This window comes from Salmo salar, chromosome 10 (assembly GCF_965601325.2).
Source record: "Salmo salar chromosome 10, fSalSal1, whole genome shotgun sequence".
Taxonomy (NCBI): Eukaryota; Metazoa; Chordata; class Actinopteri; order Salmoniformes; family Salmonidae; genus Salmo; species Salmo salar.
The window spans coordinates 50,083,377-50,109,739 of NC_138300.1; the positions used below are offsets into that span (position 1 = coordinate 50,083,377).

General features: G+C 42.9%; 1 protein-coding gene across 2 annotated transcripts in view; it reads left to right on the top strand.

Moving 5' to 3' along the window:
* Window positions 1-26,363, top strand: part of swt1 (SWT1 RNA endoribonuclease homolog) — a 38,397-nt gene that overhangs the window by 5,805 nt on the left and 6,229 nt on the right. For both annotated transcript variants that reach the window (XM_014123527.3, XM_014123528.3), the window contains exons 10-14: window positions 1,673-1,821; window positions 2,044-2,207; window positions 2,392-2,538; window positions 11,203-11,269; window positions 11,513-11,580. In XM_014123527.3, the coding sequence (XP_013979002.3) occupies window positions 1,673-1,821; window positions 2,044-2,207; window positions 2,392-2,538; window positions 11,203-11,269; window positions 11,513-11,580 (595 nt within the window). The remainder of the gene's footprint in view (window positions 1-1,672; window positions 1,822-2,043; window positions 2,208-2,391; window positions 2,539-11,202; window positions 11,270-11,512; window positions 11,581-26,363) is intronic.

A 26,363-nucleotide genomic window follows, 5' to 3' on the forward strand; every position in this document is an offset into this window, starting at 1 on the left:
TCAGAATAAGGCTCTGCAGAGAAGTGTGTCAGAAGCAAAATGCTGACTGAGAGGTTAACTGCAGTAGCCATACTAAACATGCTGCTCAGTGTTGCCCTGGCTCTGTTTGTCGTTGTATTGCATTAGCAGCTGTTGTGTGAGTGTGTGTTCCCCTGTTCATCATACTCTCTCTAGCATGACCCCCCCCCCCCCCCCCCATTCTAATCTTGGGTGGACCAGCCAGGACACTTAGAGTTGAAAGGGAGGGATGAACGGTGTGTATCGAAGAATCCAGAAGTGGAAACTACTGCAGTGTGTTACTGTTTGTGTGTAGTGTTTGTGCGTGTGTGTAGGTGGATGTGCACGGAAGGGAAGTGACATTAGGTATAAACACACACACACACACACACACACCTTTAATTCCTACAAGTCTTCCTATTCTCCATTAACTGTACTGACTCTGGTTAAATAACTACTGTACTGTCAGGACGTACTGGCTCTGGTTAAATAACTACTGTACTGTCAGGACGTACTGGCTCTGGTTAAATAACTACTGTACTGTCAGGACGTACTGGCTCTGGTTAAATAACTACTGTACTGTCAGGACGTACTGGCTCTGGTTAAATAACTACTGTACTGTCAGGACGTACTGGCTCTGGTTAAATAACTACTGTACTGTCAGGACGTACTGGCTCTGGTTAAATAACTACTGTACTGTCAGGACGTACTGGCTCTGGTTAAATAACTACTGTACTGTCAGGACGTACTGGCTCTGGTTAAATAACTACTGTACTGTCAGGACGTACTGGCTCTGGTTAAATAACTACTGTACTGTCAGGACGTACTGGCTCTGGTTAAATAACTACTGTACTGTCAGGACGTACTGGCTCTGGTTAAATAACTACTGTACTGTCAGGACGTACTGGCTCTGGTTAAATAACTACTGTACTGTCAGGACGTACTGGCTCTGGTTAAATAACTACTGTACTGTCAGGACGTACTGGCTCTGGATAAATAACTACTGTACTGTCAGGACGTACTGGCTCTGGTTAAATAACTACTGTACTGTCAGGACGTACTGGCTCTGGTTAAATAACTACTGTACTGTCAGGACGTACTGGCTCTGGTTAAATAACTACTGTACTGTCAGGACGTACTGGCTCTGGTTAAATAACTACTGTACTGTCAGGACGTACTGGCTCTGGTTAAATAACTACTGTACTGTCAGGACGTACTGGCTCTGGATAAATAACTACTGTACTGTCAGGACGTACTGGCTCTGGTTAAATAACTACTGTACTGTCAGGACGTACTGGCTCTGGTTAAATAACTACTGTACTGTCAGGACGTACTGGCTCTGGTTAAATAACTACTGTACTGTCAGGACGTACTGGCTCTGGTTAAATAACTACTGTACTGTCAGGACGTACTGGCTCTGGTTAAATAACTACTGTACTGTCAGGACGTACTGGCTCTGGTTAAATAACTACTGTACTGTCAGGACGTACTGGCTCTGGTTAAATAACTACTGTACTGTCAGGACGTACTGGCTCTGGTTAAATAACTACTGTACTGTCAGGACAAACTGTGGGGTTGCTTACAATTGGCTTCTGTGTTTCTCATTGATGTATGTCCATGCGTGACTACATGTGATCATGTGTGTGTACTCTGACGTTCTGGTCTCTCTCCTTAGGTAAATCAGTAGAGCATAGCTCTACAGTGCTGGCTCTGTATGAGGCTAGAGATCTGCTGCAGGCCTTCGGCTGCAGGTCAGACTACGATGGGCGTGTCCAACCGGCCCTCGCCTCCCTGAACACCCTGCTGCAGAGGATAGTCCCTCAGGTATGCTGCCTGGAGCTCTTTCAGAACTGCAACGTCCCACGGTGGCAAATACGTTTTCTTTATGTTTTGGACCCAAGTTGTTCAAACTTATTTGTATAGTATTCTTGTGCGTTTCTTAAAATCTCTTTCAGTTTTACCATTGAGCTCTCGTCTAAAGAGACATTCCAATGTTTGTGCTTGTTTACAAATGGCAAATAAATGAAACTTGATCTTGGTATGTAGCCAGAGAAAGTCTCAGAGGAGAACCACACCTGTGATGGTGACACCCTCATGGAGGAAGAGGAGGAGGAGGAGGAGGAAGAGAAACAGACCACCCCTGCTCAGGTGTCACACCAGGAAGTGTGGGTGATGTTTGAGAACATATGGAACAATGTGTGTGGGATCAGGTGAGCAGATGATACGGAGTTCAGGTTTAGGACCTGTGGAGATTAGCCCATAGTTGGGAAGGCAGGGTCCTAAATACTAGTATTTCTAACATGCATTCGAAAGATTGTGCCTGTTAAAGGGACAGTTATTTACTGAATGAATGTGAGTATATGTTAGTGTAAGAGGTCATTGTGCTTTGTTCAGCTCTGCTGTGTTCGCCGCTCTCCGCTTTGATCCGGGCGCCATAGAAACCAACCAGCCAGTAGAGGGTCCTCCCCTTCCCCAGGACGCCCTCTCCTGTCTGCACAGACTGTCTACTGCTGTCAGACAACTGCTACAGGCCTTTACCAGGTTAGTTATACCATACTGTACTCCCTCCATTCTGACAGTACAGTAGTTCTCTCCTGTCTGTCTGCACAGACTATCCACTGCTGTCAGACAACTGCTACATGCCTTTACCAGGTCAGTTATACCATACTGTACTCCCTCCATTCTGACAGCAGGTGAGATACCTGACATATCTCTCACCTTAAACACCTGCAAACCTTATAACTTTTAGGACCAGGACTGGTGACCACTACCACCCCAAACTCAGCCTTACCATATTCAATGAGGCTGAATCACCCACCTGTTCCAGACTAGAGCACTAAGGATGTGTTTGAAGGAGCGATTGCAAATTGCCCAGAAATAGGACAAGCGTGATGACATCACAGTAGAGCTCCTGTCTTGACTTGTCGTTCTGGTGTCACACTCTCCTCTCTGCTAGACTCACTGCCATTCAGGCCAGGGGAAGATAATAGCGAGGCTGCAGGCAATCTGCAATCAGTAACACTTTCACATTACGTCACTGACGGTTGCTATGGTGATGACGTTATTAAAAAAGAATCATCCCAGCAGTCACGGGGTCACTGAAATCGTTCATGTTATGGTTGATGGCTCAATGTGACGTTTCTATTAGTTTTAAAGAGTCTGGCTTTCTCCTGGACAGCCAAATGTTCTCGCGTTGTTTTCCACATTGGCTAGCTTCTCCTTCATCAAGAATTGGGGAATTTAGGGAATAGGATTGAAAGTAAGGCATGCTGCTGTGCACACATACACCAACACACACAGACACAGCCTTAAACGGGGGTCCGGTTTGGTTGGTGTATGGTGTCCCCTCAGTCAGGAACTCTGACATTTCTCTTTCAACAGTAACTATGAACATTCTGCCTCATTGTAGTTTCAGTTTGAACCCAACCAGTGGTGTGTTCCTTTATTTAACTCGGGTCATCTTTCTCCATTTTTTAAATCTTTCCTTAATGTTAGAATTATTTCACAACACTGATGACGGATCAGCTCCTAGAGCGATATTGTCACCTATGGCTGCAGAAACTGATGTGGCTTATTGTAATTCTTACCCTATAATAATGCACTGAATCAAGATTTGGAACATCATTACACACGTTAGGCTACACATCAAGAAATATATTGAGGCAAAAATCACAAATAGCATTATTATTTCAAATAAAAAAAATAAAAAAAAATATATATATTTTTTTAAAGATTTATATATATTTTTTTTATTATATATATATATATATATATATATATATATATTTACTAAATTCAATGAACATAATGTATTTCAATATCATTGAAATATATAGGCCGATGTAGTCTATACTCTATGTAGGCTGTTTATCTTTCAATGCAGTCATCTTTTCATTTGAAGCATCTGTTTATCCTTTGCTTGTATGTAACGATCCCTTTGACATTGGCAACTTTGTATTTGTAATCAACTTTGTTGTCGGTGGTCAGAGATAGGGCTTTTGCTGTGACTGTATTACTGGTGGTCATGAAGGCAGTCAAATTCCATGTGATTATTTAGCCACGGTAATTAGGCTTCTCCAAGCTCTGATGCAGGCTGCTGGTCATTAGTAGCCTACCAAACTTGCTAACTGCCTGGTACTCAGCACTCTATTGTCCCTCTAATCACTCTGACATCAATGCAAATGTAATTTAAATTCTAATCAAACACTTCATGAGCTCATGTTGCGCAACATTTCTATAGGCTATGCAATTGCGTGAGAAAAGAGTGATGGCCTCTAATAAAAATAGGAGGGCCGAAAGGCTTTCTATAGGCTAGGCCTACTATATTTAATTCTCAACTTTCCTAATATTAAGCACATTGCATATATTTATAACAGGCGTATAGCCTACCTGACTGGCATGAAAATGAACCATGGGAAAAGCGTCCTCCATTCGTTATTTAAGTTTATAGATGACATGTATTTTATCCCACTGCCCGTTTTGATACAGGTGCATGATAATGCTCCATTCTAAATATAAAAAAATTCAAACGTATATTATTTAGTATATGTAAAGACAAGATTAATTCAAGAATAGTCTGATTGTTGTCAATATTATCCTATCGCTTGTGAATGATGCCCAGCTTGAAGGCAAGAAACAATGCACTTTTTTTCGCGACGTTTGGAATCATAGTTGTACACCTCATGTAGCCTTGCCCATAGGCCTATATGTTTTGATAAGGTTTGTATCACAATTTGTGGCCAAATAACTTCTTAAAATGAAGCACATTAATCCGCTTTACAAGGGGTGTAGAGCCTAACTGGCATTTAGAAGCAGCGTGTGAGTTTCAAGTTTGGGGAAGATCATTTTCACCATTAAAATGCACCTTTTTATAATAAAAGCATTACATACATAATCGCATTTGCGGTCACATTTGATAATGGTGTTTTCCCGCTAATGGAACATTCACACTTATAGCTTACTGCCGTGTGCGCGTTGCTGCGACTATAATGTGAAGAAATAGCCTAATAGTTTAACATTTTAAGCTAAACGTTCTGATCTATTGCGTAAAATTGTTTGATTGATGCTAGTGGTTGTATTAATTTGGGATCTATCGCATCCCACAACTGTCCCAGACTGTTTGGAATATTTATTTCTCACATAGAATAGGTAAACTTTTGTACTATGGGGATAGTAGATTGACAGGTTAGTGCTTTTGCTGTTCGTTAGGCCTAATCTTGTTGGCTGACAAAGTAAATGTGGATAGTTCTTCCAGTAGCTTCAATATGCATGCAGTTGCGTCCTCAAAGTGTCTGTCTTCACTTGTAGCGTGTGAGAAATACCCGATCACGTGATGGAGAGCCATGTGAGTGAGAGGTGCTTCGGTGTACACTGCACTCTGGGAGAAGGGAACAACGGCCACTGGCCGCAAAAGGCATGGATTTCTTTAGGGTGCATTATGGCCGCACAAAGGGGATGCCGCCATTAAATTCGAGGCATTATCAAGTGCTTGTCAAATTGTGAATGAGAGACAGATGAAGTGTGTTCAGCCTGCGCAAAAAAACAAAGCAGAGCTCCTCAAGCTATTTTTTTTTAAACATCATTAGTCACGTCATGCAGCCTTACAATGTATTAAAAATCAAAACATATATAGCCCAACCTTTGTAGAACAACTAAAGTTACATTAACTCTAAATTAAGCATATAGTAGTACTAATTTCTTTGTCAACCGCTCAACACAGAATAGCTGCATGTGCGCACTCCCTCAAATCGTTTGGAGAAAATATCCTTTGTATTTTATTCAGCTTTGCTCAATTGTATTCATTCTATAAAATAATATAAAATATTTGCTTAGAATTCCAAGGCGTTCTTGTCTGCTAAATTAACTAGTGTAGCCCACAGTAATATGGCATAGCCAGATCAGGGCCTAACATAAGGACAACTCAGAGTATGCTGTTCTGTTCTTCTGAAATAAAACTAGCTTTTCTTCATATCATGCTTCTGTAGACCTGTCTAAAATAAATAAGCACTCAGGACCTCAGACTGGGATGACGGTTCAACTTCCAACAGGACAACGACCCTAAGCACACAATCAAAACAATGCAGGAGTGGCTTCTGGGACAAGTCTCTGAATGTCCTTGAGTGGACCAGCCAGAGCCCAGACTTGAACCCGATCGAACATCTCTGGAGAGACCTGAAAATAGCTGTGCAACTATGCTCCCCATTCAACCTGACAGAGCTTAAGAGGATCTGCAATGAAAAATGGGAGAAACTCCCTAGATTTATTTATTTATTTATTTATTTCACCTTTATTTAACCAGGTAGGCAAGTTGAGAACAAGTTCTCATTTACAATTGCGACCTGGCCAAGATAAAGCAAAGCAGTTCGACAACATACAAAAACACAGAGTTACACATGGAGTAAAACAACATACAATCAATGATACAGTAGACAAAAATAAGACTATATACAATGCGAGCAAATTATGTGAGATAAGGGAGGTAAAGGCAAAAAAAGGCCATGGTGGCAAAGTAAATAAAGTATAGCAAGTAAAACACTGGAATGGTAGAATTATAATTTGAAGAAAGTTCAAAGTTAAAATATAAATAATATGGTGCAAAGGAGCAAAATAATAAATAAAATAAATAAATACAGAAGGGAAGAGGTAGTAGTTTGGGCTAAATTATAGATGGGCTATGTACAGGTGCAGTGATCTGGGAGCTGCTCTGATAGCTGGTGCTTAAAGCTAGTGAGGGTGATAAGTGTTTCCAGTTTCAGAGATTTTTGTAGTTCGTTCCAGTCATTGGCAGCAGAGAACTGGAAGGAGAGATGACCAAAGGAGGAGTTAGCTTTAGGGGTGACCAGAGAGATATACCTGCTGGAGCGCGTGCTACAGGTGGGTGCTGCTATGGTGACCAGTGAGCGGAGATAAGGGGGGACTTTACCTAGCAGGGTCTTGTAGATGACCTGGAGCCAATGTGTTTGGCGACGATTATGAAGCGAAGGCCAGCCAACGAGAGCGTACAGGTCGCAGTGGTGGGTAGTATATGGGGCTTTGGTGACAAAACGGATGGCACTGTGATAGACTGCATCCAGCTTGTTGAGTAGGGTATTGGAGGCTATTTTGTAAATGACATCGCCGAAGTCGAGGATTGGTAGGATGGTCAGTTTTACGAGGGTATGTTTGGCAGCATGAGTGAAGGATGCTTTGTTGCGAAATAGGAAGCCAATTCTAGATTTAACTTTGGATTGGAGATGATTGATGTGAGTCTGGAAGGAGAGTTTACAGTCTAACCAGACACCTAGGTATTTGTAGTTGTCCACAAATTCTAAGTCAGAACCGTCCAGAGAAGTGATGCTGGACAGGCGGGCAGGTGCAGGCAGCGATCGGTTGAAGAGCATGCATTTAGTTTTACTTGTATTTAGGAGCAGTTGGAGACCACGGAAGGAGAGTTGTATGGCATTGAAGCTCGTCTGGAGGGTTGTTAACACAGTGTCCAAAGAAGGGCCAGAAGTATACAGAATGGTGTCGTCTGCGTAGAGGTGGATCAGAGATTCACCAGCAGCAAGAGCGACATCATTGATGTATACAGAGAAAAGAGTTGGCCCAAGAATTGAACCCTGTGGTACCCCCATAGAGACTGCCAGAGGTCCGGACAGCAGGCCCTACGATTTGACACACTGAACTCTATCAGAGAAGTAGTTGGTGAACCAGGCGACGCAATCGTTTGAGAAACCAAGGCTACTGAGTCTGCCAATGAGGATGTGGTGATTAAATGAGTCAAAAGCTTTGGCCAGGTCAATGAATACGGCAGCACAGTATTGTTTCTTATCGATGGCGGTTACGATGTCGTTTAGGACCTTGAGCGTGGCTGAGGTGCACCCATGACCAGCTCTGAAACCAGATTGCATAGCGGAGAGGGTGCGGTGGGATTCGAAATGGTCGGTAATCTGTTTGTTGACTTGGCTTTCGAAGACCTTAGAAAGGCAGGGTAGGATGGATATAGGTCTGTAGCAATTTGGGTCAAGAGTGTCACCTCCTTTGAAGAGGGGGATGACAGCAGCTGCTTTCCAATCTATGGGAATCTCAGACGACACGAAAGAGAGGTTGAACAGGCTAGTAATAGGGGTTGCAATAATTTCGGCAGATAATTTTAGAAAGAAAGGGTCCAGATTGTCAAGCCCAGCTGATTTGTAGGGGTCCAGATTTTGCAGCTCTTTCAGAACATCAGCTGAATGGATTTGGGAGAAGGAGAAATGGGGGAGGCTTGGGTGAGTAGCTGTGGGGGGTGCAGTGCTGTTGAATGCAGTAGGGGTAGTTAGGTGGAAAGCATGGCCAGCCGTAGAAAAATGCTTATTGAAATTCTCAATTATAGTGGGCTTATCGGTGGTGACAGAGTTTCCTATCCTCAGTGCAGTGGGCAGTTGGGAGGAGGTGTTCTTATTCTCCATGGACTTTACAGTGTCCCAGAACTTTTCAGAGTTTGAGTTGCAGGAAGCAAATTTCTGTTTGAAAAAGCTAGCCTTGGCGTTTCTAACTGCCTGTGTGTTGGTTTCTAACTTCTCTGAAAAGTTGCATATTGCGGGGGCAGTTCGATGCTAATGCAGAACGCCACAGGATATTTTTGTGTTGGTTAAGGGCAGTCAGGTCTGGGGAGAACCAAGGGCTATATCTATCCTGGTTCAAAATTTCTTGAAAGGGGCATGCTTATTTAAGATGGTGAGGAAGGCATTTAAAAAAAATAACCAGGCATCCTCTACTGACGGGATGAGGTCAATATCTTTCCAGGATACCAGTGCCAGGTCGATTAGAAAGGCTTGCTCGTTGAAATGTTTCAAGGGGGCGTTTGACATTGATGATTGGAGAGCGTTTGGTCTCTGAACCATTACGGGTGCAGGCAATGAGGCAGTGATCGCTGAGATCTTGGTTGAAAACAGCAGAGGTGTATTTAGAGGGCACGTTGGTTAGGATGATATCTATGAGGGTGCCAGTGTTTGCGGCTTTGGGGTTGTACCTGGTGGGTTCATTAATCATTTGTGTGAGATTGAGGGCATCAAGCTTGGATTGTAGGATGGCTGGGGTGTTAAGCATGTCCCAGTTTAGGTCACCTAGTAGCACGAGCTCTGAAGATAGATGGGGGGCAATCAGTTCACATATGGTGTCCAGAGCACAGCTAGGGGCCGAGGGGGGTCTATAGCAGGCGGCGACGGTGAGAGACTTGTTTTTGGAGAGGTGGATTTTTAAAAGTAGAAGTTCAAATTGTTTGGGTACAGACCTGGATAGCAGGACAGAGCTTTGCAGGCTATCTCTGCAGTAGATTGCAACACCGCCCCCTTTGGTCGTTCTATCTTGTCTGAAAACGTTGTAGTTAGGGATGAAGATTTCAGAGTTTTTGGTGGACTTCCTAAGCCAAGATTCAGACACAGCTAGGACATCCGGGTTGGCAGAGTGTGTAGATACAGGTGTGCCAAGCTTGTAGTGTCATACCCAAGAAGACTCAAGGCTGTAATCGCTGCCAAAGGTGCTTCAATAAAGTACTGCATGAAGGGTCTGAATACTTATGTAAATGTTATTTTTGTATACATTTGCAAACGTTTCTAAAAACCTGATTTTGCTTTGTCATTATGGGGTATTGTGTGTGTGTGTATATTGTTTCAATGTAATCCATTTTAGAATAAGGATGTAATGTAACAAAATGTGGAAAAAGTCAAGGTGTCTGAATACTTTCTGAATGCACCGTTCGTGCAAGTCGGCGTGTTCAGTGGCTCTTTTAAGATGCTTTTGGTAAACAAGGCCCAGATTGGTGTTTTAGAGCTCATTAATCATTACATTTATCTAACACCTCACTCAAATTCTCATTAGCACACACAGCCTACTGTACGTTACAGTTGTAATATATCAGAATATTATAAGTTATTCATATTATGTTCTAATAATACAGTGTATTGTAGGACTTGGCACTACAGTTTTTGTATAACTTCTCACACAATGAGGCATCTATCACACGTCTTCTAGGATGCATCTTCACTACCTACCTAAACACCTCTTCACTACCTACCTAATTTTTGAGTGCAGATCAGTGCCCAATTTCTCAAAAGCATGTTAAGGCTTAGTTCATTGTTAGAACTGTGTGTTTGTGATGTGTAGTTCCAGTTTGTTCAGGGCCCTCTGAGTCCCTGAAAGTCTGTTTCTTTCCTGCTGCACATGATGTTGATTTGAATAAAACCCATGGTATTTCTGTACTGTACACGTTAGGCAGAACAGGTGGTTGGTTAGAAATGGAACAGACAAGCCTCGTAGCAATGTACCTCATCTTGCTTAGTCACGTTCTTAATCCCAAAAATGAAGATGACTTTCATGTATGCCCATTTGTAGGAAGTTTGGATGAGGTGTGTGTGTGTGTTGTGTGTGTGTGTGTGTGTGTGTGTGTGTGTGTGTGTGTGTTGAAGCTGCTCCTATGTGGTTACCTAGGAGACAGACAGACAGTAGCTCTTACAGTAGCTAGCAGTGACGCATCATCAGAGCCCATAACCCCCCCCCCCCCCCCCAAGTCCCTGCCGGGAGAAAATATGTATAATGCAGACCAGCTCTAGCCTGCTGAAATCTCTCTCTCTCTCTCTCTCTTCTCTCTCTCTCTCTCTCTCTCTCTCTCTCTCCTCTCTCTCTCTCTCTCTCTCTCTCTCTCTCCTCCTCTCTCTCTCTCTCTCTCTCTCTCTCTCTCTCTCTCTCTCTCTCCTCTCTCTCCTCTCTCTCTCTCCTCTCTCTCTCTCTCTCTCTCTCTCTCTCTCTCTCTCTCTCTCTCTCTCTCTCTCTCTCTCTCTCTCTCTCTCTCTCTCAAAATTCAAAAGGTGCTGGCATTGGCATGGGAAACATATGTTTACATTTCCAAAGCAAGTGAAATAGACAATAACAAATGTACAGTAAACATTACAACAGTTTTAAAAGAATATAGACATCGTTAATGTAGTAACAATGTGCAAATAGTTGAAGTTCAAAAGGGAAAATAAATAAACAAAGATATAGGTTGTATTTACAATGGTGTTTGTGCTCCACTGGTTACCCTTTTCTCATGGCAACCTTTCTCTCTCCATTTTACACTATACAGTCTTGAAGTATTTTAATTACCCCTTCTATCACTTAATTTTCCCTAGTCCATTTCCTCTGTTACTTACTTAATGACAGTGTGTGGTGTGTCCCTTCACTAATCAGACCCTGGCTGTTTTGTAGGGTTCTGTCAACAGACAGCTGTCTAGAAGATGCCCAGGCTCTCCTCTCCTTCATCCACTTCAGTGAGGTTAGTATTTCTAACTCCTAGTAACCTCTGTCTGGTGGTCACACCTCATCTGAGATCATTCATGTTTCAGCTTTCCAGCTCATACGCACAGTTCTTTTGATAGGTTGAATGAAGGTTTATCGTCCACATGGACATTGTAGGATTCATTCATTCTAAATGTTAATAGGATTGCAATGTTACATCACATGTACTGCCCAAGCTGATTGGGCTGGATCTTAATACTGTAAGTGACTTGTGCTTTAGATTGCTGCCATGGAGCCCAGGTTCACTGCCAAAGACCTGTTGGACTGTCTCTCACAGCACGAGTACAGGTGGGTGGAGACACAAACATACACAACTACACTCACATACGCACAATTGGCTTTGTCACACCAATACACCTGGGAGAGTGGAGAATGACCTCCCACAATAGCACCAATATACCTGGGAGGGTGGAGAAATACCTCCCACAATAACACCAATATACCTGGGAGGGTGGAGAATGACCTCCCACAATAGCACCAATATACCTGGGAGGGTGGAGAAATACCTCCCACAATAACACCAATATACCTGGGAGGGTGGAGAATGACCTCCCACAATAGCACCAATATACCTGGGAGGGTGGAGAAATACCTCCCACAATAACACCAATATACCTGGGAGGGTGGAGAAATACCTCCCACAATAACACCAATATACCTGGGAGGGTGGAGAAATACCTCCCACAATAACACCAATATACCTGGGAGGGTGGAGAATGACCTCCCAGTGAGGATAAATGTTCTAGTTAACAAGATATCCAGCGAGTAACCAGGGTGGTCTAGTTCAGTTGTTCCTAACCTTGTTTGGTTACTGTGCCCCAAACTGAATTTTGCTCTGCTCGGAGTACCGCTGAAGTACTCCCTTGTGTGCATTTTACCAGTCTTCTCAAGTACCCCGTTTAGATAGGCCTAGGACCCCTGATTGGGAACCACTGGTCTAGCCCACTCATGTGTAGTAAAGTGTCTTTGATGATAGCATGCCTAGGCAGGTCTCTGACATGCAGTGCATTCAGAAAGTATTCAGACCCATTGACTTTTAACACATTTTGTTACGTTACAGCCGTATTCTAAAATGGATTACACTGGGTTTTTTCCCATTAATCCACACACAATTACCCATAATGACAAAGCATACCTTATTTAACATACCTTATTTACATAAGTATTCAGACCCTTTACTCAGTACTTTGTTGAAGCACCTTTGGCAGTAATTACAGCCTAGAGTCTTCTTGGGGATGACTACAAGCTTGGCACACCTGTATTTGGGGAGTTTGTCCCATTCTTCTCTGCAGATCCTCTCAAGCTCTGTCAGGTTGGATGGGGAGTGTCGCTGCACAGCTATTTTCAGGTCTCTCCAGAGATGTTCGTTGGAGTTCAAGTCCGGGTTCTGGCTGTGCCACTCACGGACATTCAGAGACTTCTCCCGAAGCCACTCCTGCGTTGTCTTGGCTGTGTGCTTAGGGTCATTGTCCTGTTGGAAGTTGAACCTTCACCCCTGTCTGAGGTCCTGAGCGCTCTGGCTCAGGTTTTCATTAAGGATCTCTCTGTACTTTGCTCTGTTTCTCTTTCCCTCGATCCTGACTAGTCACCCAGTCCCTGCCGCTGAAAAACATCCCCACAGCATGATGCTGCCACCATGATGCTTCACCATAGGGATGGTGCCAGGATTCCTCTAGACGTGACGCTTGACATTCAGGCCAAGTAGTTCAATCTTGGCTTCATCAGACAAGAGAATTGTGCTCCTCATGGTCTGAGAGTCCTTTTTTAGGGTCCTTTTGGCAAACTCCAAGCGGACTGTCAGGTCGCAGTTGTAAATGAGAACTTGTTCTCAACTAGCTTACCTGGTTAAATAAAGGTGAAATATATATATTTTTTAAACTGTTGTACCTTTTACTGAGGAGTGGATTCCGTCTGGCCACTCTACCATAAAGGTCTGATTGGTGGAGTGCTGCAGAGATGGTTGTCCTTCTGGAAGGTTCTCTCATCTCCACAGAGGAACTCCAGCCCAATCAGCTTGGCATCTCCACAGAGGAACTCCAGAGCTCTGTCAGAGTGACCATAGGGTTCTTGGTCACCTCCCTGACCAAGGCCCTTCTCCCCCGATTGCTCAGTTTGGCCTAGTGGCCAGCCCTAGGAAGAGTCTTGGTGGTTCCAAATTTCTTCCATTTAAGAATGATGGATGTGAATGATTTAAGAATGATGGATGTTCTTGGGACCTTCAATGCTGCAGAAATGTTTTGGTACCCTTCCCCAGATCTGTGCCTCGACACTATCCTGTCTCGGAGCTCTACGGACAATTCCTTCAACCTCATGACTTGGTTTTTGCTCTGACACACTGTCAACTGTGGGACCTTATATAGACAGGTGTGTGCCTTTCCAAATCATGTCCAATCAATTGAAATTTCCACAGGTGGACTTCAATCAAGTTGTAGAAACATCTCAAGGATGAGCGATGGAAACAGGATGCACCTGAGCTCAATTTCGAGTCTCATAGCAAAGGGTGTGAATACTTATGTAAATAAGGTATTTTATTTTTTATAAATTGGCAAAAAAGTTCTACAAACCTGTTTTTGCTTTGCCATATATGGGGTATTGTGTGTAGATTGATGAGGATAAAAAAACTATTGAATCAATTTTAGAATAAGGCTGTAACGTAAAAACATGTGTGAAGGGGTCTGAATACTTTCCGAATGCAATTTAGAAATAAGAATGAATTGAACGGGCTTGGAAGCTCCAACCCTGAAAATTGACCGGTGAACTCCCAATGGCTTTCCATGATATTTTGGAATGTTCTATCAACTGATGCTGGGTTGCCATGGTAATGTAGAATGTTCATTCAAATGATGCTAACTGATGTGGTTCATGCAATGTAATGTATCTTTTGTAATGTCAGTTGAGTTGACTCAACAAATCACAGCACAGATTGAAGGGCACACTTCCTGCTTTAACTTCCTGGCATGGGTACACCCAAAATGGCTGCCAGACTACCCATTATGTTATCATTTTTATTCATAATTTGTTTCGATGGTAGCGGATGCATGGGGCTGGGAGTCTAGTTTCACCTCATTGTGACATCACAATCACCTCCCTCCCAGTGGAACTATCACAACCCTGATTGCCATGCCAGCCATTCTAGTCGTCGTGCCAGCCATCCCAAACCGTCCCCCTAACCCTTTTTCTGGAATTCTCACGACTGTAAAATGGGATTATGGCTATCTCTGATGAGCTACCCAGGAAAGGGCAAAAAAAGCACATTAATATATGTAGCCTTCGAAATAAGTTTCATGAAATCAATAACTTGCTAACATCAGATAACAACATTAATAAATTAGCCATTTCTGATCTCGTTTAGATAATTCCTTTGATACAACAGTTGCGATACAAGGATATAACATCTACAAAGGAGACAGGAATGCTTATGGGGGAGGTGTTGCTTTAATCTGAGCCTAGAGGAAAGTGTTTGTCCTCAGACCTGGATGGAAGCCAAAGTCATTCCGCTACCCAAGAATGGCAAAGCGGCATTTACTTGTTAGTGATGCACGGGTTGACTCATAACCCGTAGTCCTCACGGTTATATCCGCAGGGTGGACGGTTTTGGGGTCATTTTAAATGTTGGGCGGTTGGGTTACGGGCGGGTTGAATAAACAGAAACAATAGATTCAAATATGAAATGTACAGTACCAGTCGGTTAGTATTACTAGTTACTATTTTCTACATTGTAGAATAATAGTGAAGACATCAACTATGATATAACGCATATGGAATCATGTAGTAACCAAAAAAGTGTTAAATCAAAATAAATTTTAGATTCCTCAAAGTAGTCACTCTTTGCCTTGATGACAGCTTTGCACACTCTTGGCATTCTCTCAACCAGCTTCACCTGGATTGTCTTTCCAACAGTCTTAAAGGAGTTCACACGTATGCTGAGCACTTGTTGACTGCTTTTCCTTCACTCTGCGGTCCAACTCATCCCAAACCATCTCAATTGGGTTGAGGTCGGGTGATTGTGGAGGCCAGGTCATCTGATGCAGCACTCCATCACTCTCCTTCTTGGTAAAATAGCCCTTACACAGCCTGGAGGTGTGTTGGGTCAACTGACCTGCCTAGTTAAATAAAGGTAAAATAAAATAAATAAGCGCAAACCAGATGGGATGGCGTATCGCTACCAGAATGCTGTGGTAGCCATGCTGGTTAAGTGTGCCTTGAGTTCTAAATAAATCAGATAGTGTCGCCAGCAAAGCACCATCACACCACCTCCATGCTTCACCTTGGGAACCACACATGCGGAGATCATCCGTTCACAGACACGGCGTTTGGAACCAAAAATGTCTTCAAGCGCAATATCTAACAAGTGGACTCATCAGAACAAATGACAGATTTCCTCTTGTCTAATGTCCATTGCTTGTGTTTCTTGGCTTGTGGTTCTTGGCCCAAGCAAGTCTCTTCTTCTTATTGGTGTCCTTTTAATAATGGTTTCTTTGCAGCAATTAGACCTTAAGGCCTGAGTCACGCAGTCTCTTCTGAACAGTTGATGTTGAGATGTATCAGTTACTTGAGCTCTGTGAAGCATTTATTTGGTCTGCAATTTCTGAAGCTGGTAACTCTAAAGAGCTTATCCTCTGCAGCAGAGGTAACTCTGGGTCTTCCTTTCCTGTGGCGGTCCTCATGCGAGCCAGTTTCATCGACGCGCTTGAGGGTTTTCGCAACTGCACTTGAAGAAATGTTCAAAGTTCTTAACATTTCCGGATTGACTGACCTTCATGTCTTAAAGTAATGATGGACTATTGTTTCTCTTTGCTTATTTGAGCTCTTTTTGCCATAATATGGACTTGGTATTTTACCAAATAGGGCTATCTTCTGTATACCACCCCTACCTTGTCACAACCCAACTGATTGGCTCAAATGCATTAAGAAGGAAAGACATTCCACAAATTAACTTTTAACAAGGCACACCTTCAAATCAAATGTTATTTGTCACACACACATGTTTAGCAGATGTTATTGTGGTTGTAGCAAAATGCTTGTGCTTCTAGTTCTGACAGTGCAGCAATATCTAACAAGTGACATTTTTAGATATTACAACAAATACCTAATACACACTAAGTAAAGGATTGGAATTAAGAATATATAAATATATGGACGGGCAATGTCAGAGTTTCATAGACTGAGCTACAGTAGATAGTATAGAATGCAGTGTATATATACATATGAGATGAGTAATGCAAGATATGTAAACATTATTAAAGTGACTAGTGTTCCTTTAATGAAAGTGGCCATTGATTTCAAGTCTGTATGTACTGTAGGCAGCAGCCTGTCTGTGATAGTGATGGCTGTTTAACAGCCTGATGGCCTTGAGATAGAAGCTGTTTTTCAGTCTCTCGGTCCCAGCTTTGACGCACCTGTACTGACCTCGCCTTCTGGATGATAGCGGGGTGACAGGCAGTGGCTTGGGTGGTTGTTGTCCTTGATGATCTTTTTGGCCTTCCTGTGACATTGGGTGCTGTAGGAGGGCAGGTAGTTTGCCCCCAGTGATGCGTTGTGCAGACCGCACCACCCTCTGGAGAGCCCTGAAATGCATTCCAGGTGACTACCTCATGAAGCTGGTTGAGAGAATTCCAAGAGTGTGCAAAGCTGTCATCAAGGCAAAGGGTGGTTACTTTGAAGAATGTAAAATATGAAACATTTTGATTTGTTTAGCCTCTCTGGGCTAGGCGGGACGAATTCGTCCCACCTACGTAACAGCCACTGGCAGCCTGTGGCGCGATTTTCAAAACCTTAAAAATCCTATTACTTCAATTTCTCAAACATATGACTATTTTACAGCTATTTAAAGACAAGACTCTCGTTAATCTAACCACACTGTCCGATTTCAAAAAGGCTTTACAACGAAAGCAAAACATTAGATTATGTCAGCAGAGTACCAAGCCAGAAATAATCAGACACCCATTTTTCAAGCCAGCATATAATGTCACCAAAACCCAGAAGACAGCTAAATGCAGCACTCACCTTTGATGATCTTCATCAGATGACAACCCTAGGACATTATGTTATACAATACATGCATGTTTTGTTCAATCAAGTTCATATTTATATCAAAAACCAGCTTTTTACATTAGCATGTGACGTTCAGAACTAGCATACCCCCCGCAAACTTCCGGGGAATTCGCTAACATTTTACTAAATTACTCACGATAAACGTTCACAAAAAGCATAACAATTATTTTAAGAATTATAGATACAGACCTCCTCTATGCACTCGATATGTCCGATTTTAAAATAGCTTTTTGGTGAAAGCACATTTTGCAATATTCTAAGTACATAGCCCAGGCATCACGGGCTCGCTATTTAGACACCCGGCAAGTTTAGCACTCACCATAATCATATTTACTATTATAAAAGTTTCATTAGCTTTTGTTGTCTTCGTCAGAATGCACACCCAGGACTGCTACTTCAATAACAAATGTTGGTTTGGTCCAAAATAATCCATCGTTTTATCCGAATAGCAGCGTTTTGTTCGTGCGTTCAAGACACTATCCGAAATAGTAAAGAAGTGTCGCGCGCATGGCGCAATTCGTGACAATAAAATTCTAAATATTCCATTACCGTACTTCGAAGCATGTCAACCGCTGTTTAAAATCAATTTTTACGACATTTTTCTCGTAGAAAAGCGATAATATTCCGACAGGGAATCTCCTTTTCGGCAAACAGAGGAAAAAATCCCAAAGGCGGGGGCGGTCGGGTCACGCGCCTAAGCCCAGTGTCCCTTGATCGGCCACTTGAGAAAGGCGATAATGTGTTTCAGCCTGGGGCTGGAATGACGACATTCTGTTTTTTCCCGGGCTCTGAGCGCCTATGGATGACGTGGGAAGTGTCACGTTAGAGCAGAGATCCTTAGTAAATGATAGAGATGGAAAAGAAGTTCAAGAAATGGTCAGACAGGCCACTTCCTGTAAAGGAATCTCTCAGGTTTTGACCTGCCATTTGAGTTCTGTTATACTCACAGACACCATTCAAACAGTTTTAGAAAATGTAGGGTGTTTTCTATCCATATGTAATAAGTATATGCATATTCTAGTTACTGGGTAGGAGTGGTAACCAGATTAAATCGGGTATGTTTTTTATCCAGCCGTGTCAATACTGCCCCCTATCCTAAACAGGTTAACACTTGTTTGGTTACCACATGAATCCATATGTTATTTCATAGTTTTGATGTCTTCACTATTATTCTACAATGTAGAAAATATTAAAAATAAAGAAAAACCCTTGAATGAGTACGTGTCAAAGCTTTTGACTGGTAATGTATATTTATTGTGCAATTTATATCGGCTACAATAAGGTTTTTCTTGAATTATTTTAGGCTATCTGGTGTTTGTGCATAAGCTTAAACTTTAGGGCTTACCTGTAAGGCACTAAATAGCCTACTCAGCCAATTGCCAAATAATGCTTTTGGGAACTGGCAGAAAAAGTTAACGTCAATCCACGGAGGCAAAAAGACATTGTCGAAGTTTAACTCAAAACAAATCAATTTGTATTTGTCACATGCGCCGAATACAACCGGTGTAGACCTTACAGTGAAATGCTTACTTACAATCTCTTAATCAACAATGCTTTGAGAAGTTAAGAAACAAAATAAAAGCTTTAAGTAGAAAAGAAAAGTAACAGATAATTAAACAGCAGCAGTCAAATAACAAGCGAGGCTATATACAAGGGGTACGGTTAGTCGAGGTAATTGAGCTAATACAGTTGAAGTCAGAAGTTTACATACAGTGAGGGAAAAAAGTTGATTTTGTACGTTTGCCCACTGACAAAGAAATTATCAGTCTATAATTTTAATGGTAGGTTTATTTGAACAGTGAGAGACAGAATAACAACCAAAAAATCCAGAAAAACTCATGTCAAAAATGTTATTAAATGATTTGCATTTTAATGAGGGAAATAAGTATTTGACCCCTCTGCAAAACATGACTTAGTACTTGGTGGCAAAACCCTTGTTGGCAATCAGAGGTCAGACGTTTCTTGTAGTTGGCCACCAGGTTTGCACACATCTCAGGTAGGATTTTGTCCCACTCCTCTTTGCAGATCTTCTCCAAGTCATTAAGGTTTCGAGGCTGACGTTTGGCAACTTGAACCTTCAGCTCCCTCTACAGATTTTCTATGGGATTAAGGTCTGGAGACTGGCTAGGCCACTCCAGGACCTTAATGTGCTTCTTCTTGAGCCACTCCTTTGTTGCCTTGGCCATGTGTTTTGGGTCATTGTCATGCTGGAATACCCATCCACGACCCATTTTCAATACCCTGGCTGAGGGAAGGAGGTTCTCATCCAAGATTTGACGGTACATGGCCCCGTCCATCGTCCCTTTGATGCGGTGAAGTTGTCCTGGACGAATCTGCGTTTGGTGGATACCTGCCCCAATGCATAGTGCCAACTGTAATGTTTGGTGGAGGTGGTCTGGGGCTGTTTTTCATGGTCCGGGCTAGGTCCCTTAGTTCCAGTGAAGGGAAATCCTAGAGATACAGCATACAATGACATTCTAGATGATTCTGTGCTTCCAACTTTGTGGCAACAGTATAGGGAAGGCCCTTTCCTGTTTCAGCATGACAATGCCCCCGTGCACAAAGCAAGGTCCATATAGAAATGCTTTGTCGAGATCGGTGTGGAAGAACTTGACTGGCCTGCACAGCGGCCTGACCTCAACCCCATCGAACACCTTTGGGATGAATTGGAACGCCGACTGCAAGCAAGGCCTAATCGCCCAACATCAGTGACCGACTCTCTAATGTTTTTGTGGCTGAATGGAAGTCCCCGCAGCAATGTTCCATCAGTGGAAAGTCTTCCCAGAAGAGTGGAGGCTATTATAGCAGCAAAGGGGGGAACAACTCCATGTTAATGCCCATGATTTTGGTTTGACGAGCACGTGTCCACATACTTTTGGTCATGTAGTGTATTTTCTGTTTTAGATCAGCGTGAGTGTTAGCAAGTTTCTTTTTGGTTTGCACACATTACGTATGGTGCCTTCAGAAAGTATTCATACCCCTTGACTTATTCCACATTATGTTGTGTTACAGCCTGAATTCAAAATGGATTAAATACATTTAAAAAATCTACACACAATATCCCATAATGACATAGTGAAAACATGTTTTTAGAAATTTTAGCAAATCAATTGAAAATGCAATGCAGGGTCTCCAAGAGCTTTCCACGCCTGGGGTTGTGAATTTGCCCATTATTTTTTTAATTCTTCAAGCTCTGTCAAATTAGTTGTTGATCATTGCTAGACAGCCATGTTCACGTCTTGTCATAGATCTTCAGATAGATTTAAGTCAAAAGTGAATTAATCTCCCAGTGTCTTGTCGAAAGCAGACTGAACCAAGTTTTCTTCTAGGATTTTGCCTGTGCTTAGCTCCGTTCCGTTTTTATCCTGAGAAACTCCCGAGTCCTTAACGATTACAAGCATACCCATAACATGATGCAGCCACCACTATGCTTGAAAATATGGAGAGTGGTACTCAGTAATATGTTTGGGGCAAGTCAAATACAACACTTTGTATTCAGGACAAAAAGTGAATTGCTTTGCCACATTTTTTGCAGTATTACTTTAGTGCCTGGATGCATTTTTTTCTTCTGTATAGTCATCTTTTCACTCTGTCAATTAGGTTAGTATTGTGGAGTAACTACAATGTTGTTGATCCATCCTCAGTTTTCTCTTATCACAGCCATTCAACTCTAACTGTTTTAAAGTCACCATTGGCCTCATCATGAAATCCCTGAACGGTTTCCTTCCTCTTCGGCAACTGAGTTAGGAAGGACGCCTGTATCTTTGTAGTGACTGGGTGTACTGATACACCATCCAAAGTGTAGTTAATAATTTAACCATATTCAAAGGGATATTCAATGTCTGCTTTATTTTTACTTTTACCCATCTACCAATAGTTGCCCTTATTTGCAAGGGATTGAAAAACCTCCCTGGTCTGTTTGGTTGAATCTTGGTTTGAAATTCACTGCTCGACTACGGGACCTTACAATTTAAGTTTAAGTCGAAAGTTTACATACACTTAGGTTGGAGTCATTAAAACTCATTTTTCAACCACTCCACAAATTTCTTGTTAACAAACTATAGTTTTGGCAAGTCGGTTAGGACATCTACTTTGTGCATGACACAAGTCATTTTTCCAACAATTGTTTACAGACAGATTATTTCACTTATAATTCACTGTTTCACAAGTCCAGTGGGTCAGAAGTTTACATACACTAAGTTGACTGTGCCTTTAAACAGCTTGGGAAATTCCAGAAAATTATGTCATGGCTTTAGAAGCTTCTGATAGGCTAATTGATATCATTTGAGTCAATTGGAGGTGTACCTGTGGATGTATTTCAAGGCCTACCTTCAAACTCAGTGCCTCTTTGCTTGACATCATGGGAAAATCAAAAGAAATCAGCCAAGATCTCAGAAAAATTATTGTAGACCGCCACAAGTCTGGTTCATCCTTGGGAACAATTTCCAAGTGCCTGAAGGTACCACGTTCATCTGTACAAACAATAGTACGCAAGTATAAACACCATGGGACCACGCAGCTGTCATACCGCTCAGGAAGGAGACGCGTTCTGTCTCCTAGAGATGAAAGTACTTTGGTGCGAAAAGTGCAAATCAATCCCAGAACAACAGCAAAGGATCTTGTGAAGATGCTGGAGGAAACCGGTGCAAAAGTATCTATATCCACAGTAAAATGAGTCCTGTATCGACATAACCTGAAAGGCCGCTCAGCAAGGAAGAAGCCACTGCTCCAAAACCGCCATAAAAAGCCAGACTACGGTTTGCAACTGCACATTGGGACAAAGGTCGTACTTTTTGGAGAAATGTCCTCTGGTCTGATGAAACAAAAATTTAACTATTTGGCCATAATGACCATCGTTATGTTGGGAGGAAAAAGGGGGAGGCTTGCAAGCCGAAGAACACCATCCCAACCGTGTAAGCACAGGGGTGGCAGCATCATGTTGTGGGGGTGCTTTGCTGCAGGAGGGACTGGTACACTTCACAAAATAGATGGCATCATGAGGGCGGAAAATTATGTGGATATATTGAAGCAACATCTCAAGACATCAGTCAGGAAGTTAAAGCTTGGTCGCAAATGGGTCTTCCAAATGGACAATGACCCCAAGCATCTTCCAAATTTGTGGCAAAATGGCTTAAGGACAACAAAGTCAAGGTATTGGAGTGGCCATCACAAAGCCCTGACCTCAATCCTATAGAAAATGTGTGGGCAGAACTGAAAAAGCGTGTGCGAGCAAGGAGGCCTACAAACCTGACTCAGTTACACCAGGTCTGTCAGGAGGAATGGGCCAAAATTCACCCAACTTATTGTGAGAGCTTGTGGAAGGCTACCCGAAACAGTTGACCCAAGTTCAACAATGTAAAGGCAATGCTACCAAATACTAATTGAGTGTATGTAAACTTCTGACCCACTGGGAATGTGATGAAAGAAAATAAAAGCTGAAATAAATCATTGTCTCTAATATTATTCTGACATTTCACATTCTTAAAATAAAGTGGTGATCCTGAATGACCTAAGACAGAGAATGTTTACTAGGATTAAATGTCAGGAATTGTGAAAAACTGAGTTTAAATGTATTTGGCTAAGGTGTATGTAAACTTCCGACTTCAACTGTATGTGTGGGGTACAGAGGTGAGGTAGTCATTTAAAAAATCATGTTAAACACTATTATTGCAAACAGTCCATGCAACTTATTATGTCACTTGTTAAGCAAATGTGTACTCCTGAACTTATTTAGGCTTGCCATAACAAAGGGGTTGAATACTTATTGACTAATTTTTAATTCATTTGGAAACCTTTTGTAAAAAATAATTACCAAAAATAAAAAAAATCCACTTTGACATTATGGGGTTATTATTGTGTGGAGGCCAGTGACAAAGAAATGTCATTCCATTTTAAAATCAGTCTGTAACAACCTAATGTGGAAAAAGTCAAGGGTGTGACTACTTTCTGAAGGCGCTGTGTGTATGTAAAAACAGCTCTCCGGGAAGTCAGTCATCAACCTCCCTGACATATCAGCCTGTCGGTCACCTTTCCATACACACTGTCTATCTTGTTATACATATGTTACACACACACACACACACTCCCATGTCCACTTCCACACGCATTCATTCGGTCTTCAGAGCCTTGTCTACACACCAGTCAGTCATGGGGAAAGGTGTGTGTGTGTGTGTGTGGGGGGGGGGGGGGGTTGTCATGGCCCAGTAGGGCTGTCGTCGTGCTGTAGGGTCAGTGGCTTTACTAACACAGAGGGGAGTGCCGTCTGGCAGGGGATTAGGTGACGTCACACTCCTGACTAGACCTGCCACCACTACCCTTCATCTCACCTTGTTCACTGTCCACACACAGTTAGCATTTATCGTGTGTGTGTGTGTGCCTCTGTGTGTTTTCCGGCATAGTGTTTAACCTGTCTCTCTGTTCTCTTACATAATTAATTCCCTCAGACACAACCTTAAACACTGCCGCCTTATCACAGTCAGTCACCAGCCACCTCTGGCTACACGGAGGTTGTGTCATCAACACACACGTTAGAGATCAACAGCTCAGTCAGTCACACAGACAGAAACACCGGAGGGTGTGGTGAGGTGTGTTGCCTAGCCAGACAGCCTCCAGCTGAGGGTGAGCTGTCAGATTTCAGAGGGGAAAATAACTGCACTTCCGAGTCAAGAGTTCTACCATCCTTTGTGATGTAATTCAGTTCCATTCAGTTTGGTTGATAAGTGACCTTTTTAGAGGGCATTTGTGTACATTGTAAATAAGTATGGTGCAGTTTCTTATTAACATATGAACCAGTAGTACTTGTCCTCAATTCCAAAGCAAAGGTCATTTTCCCACCTGCTGAATGGAAAAATAACTCCTTTCTGAACTCCTTCTCCTGTATTTTCAAGGTTATGACACTGTTTCCATAATAACCAGTGGGGGTTGTGAACAGAGCACTCAAAGAAGAGGAAATCATTACTGAACTACCACTAAATCATTATTATACTGCCTCATAACATTGACACAAATGATGCTATTATTATGAATAGATTTCTACTGTGTTCCTGTTCTGCTGATGATTACAGTTGGAGTCAGACCATTTGTTTGATTAAAACTAAAACATGGGGACTTGGCTGATTCATTTCCACAGAAGACTTACAAATACCTCTGAAACATTACAGGGATCACACAAGGTTCTTGAGGTGCTTAAAGTACTGAATTTCAAGTACTGGAATTAAAATGAGAGGAGCACAGATAATGATCAAATATGTTTATGAAAAATATTAGAAAAATGTGTCAATTGTTACATGCCTTTCATGCCTAAAAATCCAGCTGTGGTCTTTCTCACGATAAAAATAGACGTTTAACACTTTTTACTGTGTTCGCTTCAAACATCTCCTCTCCATACATCCCTGAGAGACACAGAGATGGAGAGGTGTTTCACACTAACTTAAGTGTGAATCCACATCTGATGTGACAGGCAGCTCAGTGCCACGTGGGAGTAGCTTAGAAAGGAGGGCAGAGTCATCGGTCCGTACTGAAACCTGCCATCTCTCTATGGTTACATAAACACCACAGCACAGATGAGGGAGGGAGGGGGGCATTCAGCAGATTCCTCTCTTTCTTTCCCTGTTATGTAAAGTCCTGATGGGAACAAAGAGAGGGGGGGAAACAAACGAGCAACAAGCGTCCTCAGTGTCTCTAATGGGAGACGATATAGAGGGCCACTTTGTGTGCATGTGCACATGGATTCCATTGGTCCTGCAGTTAGAGACGTGCTGTGTACACGTCAGACCAATACTCTCATCTGAAAAGAACAACATCACAGTAAAGACACTGAGCTGGTCAAATACTGACAAAACCACAAGTGTGAAATGACGTAACCCTATGGAGAACAGTCATGTGTTTTTGGTTCACATTGTGGTGTTCTAAATGTTCTCGGTGTGCGTGCCCGCTCGCTCGCTCAGCCATCTGAAGAGGGCACAGTCTCCCATTGTGTTCTACTGTGCCTTGGGGCAGGAGTCACTGGACTACTCCATTGTGTTCTACTGCGCCTTGGGGCAGGAGTCACTGGACTACTCCATTGTGTTCTACTGTGCCTTGGGGCAGGAGTCACTGGACTACTCCATTGTTCTACCGTGCCTTGGGGCAGGAGTCACTGGACTACTCCACTGTTCTACCGTGCCTTGGGGCAGGAGTCACTGGACTACTCCACTGTTCTACCGTGCCTTGGGGCAGGAGTCACTGGACTACTTTACTGTTCTACCGTGCCTTGGGGCAGGAGTCACTGGACTACTCCACTGTTCTACCGTGCCTTGGGGCAGGAGTCACTGGACTACTCCACTGTTCTACCGTGCCTTGGGGCAGGAGTCACTGGACTACTCCACTGTTCTACCGTGCCTTGGGGCAGGAGTCACTGGACTACTCCATTGTGTTCTACTGCGCCTTGGGGCAGGAGTCACTGGACTACTCCATTGTGTTCTACTGCGCCTTGGGGCAGGAGTCACTGGACTACTCCATTGTGTTCTACTGCGCCTTGGGGCAGGAGTCACTGGACTACTCCATTGTGTTCTACTGCGCCTTGGGGCAGGAGTCACTGGACTACTCCATTGTGTTCTACTGCGCCTTGGGGCAGGAGTCACTGGACTACTCCATTGTGTTCTACTGCGCCTTGGGGCAGGAGTCACTGGACTACTCCATTGTGTTCTACTGCGCCTTGGGGCAGGAGTCACTGGACTACTCCATTGTGTTCTACTGCGCCTTGGGGCAGGAGTCACTGGACTACTCCATTGTGTTCTACTGCGCCTTGGGGCAGGAGTCACTGGACTACTCCATTGTGTTCTACTGCGCCTTGGGGCAGGAGTCACTGGACTACTCCATTGTGTTCTACTGTGCCTTGGGGCAGGAGTCACTGGACTACTCCATTGTGTTCTACTGTGCCTTGGGGCAGGAGTCACTGGACTACTCCATTGTGTTCTACTGTGCCTTGGGGCAGGAGTCACTGGACTACTCCATTGTTCTACTGTGCCTTGGGGCAG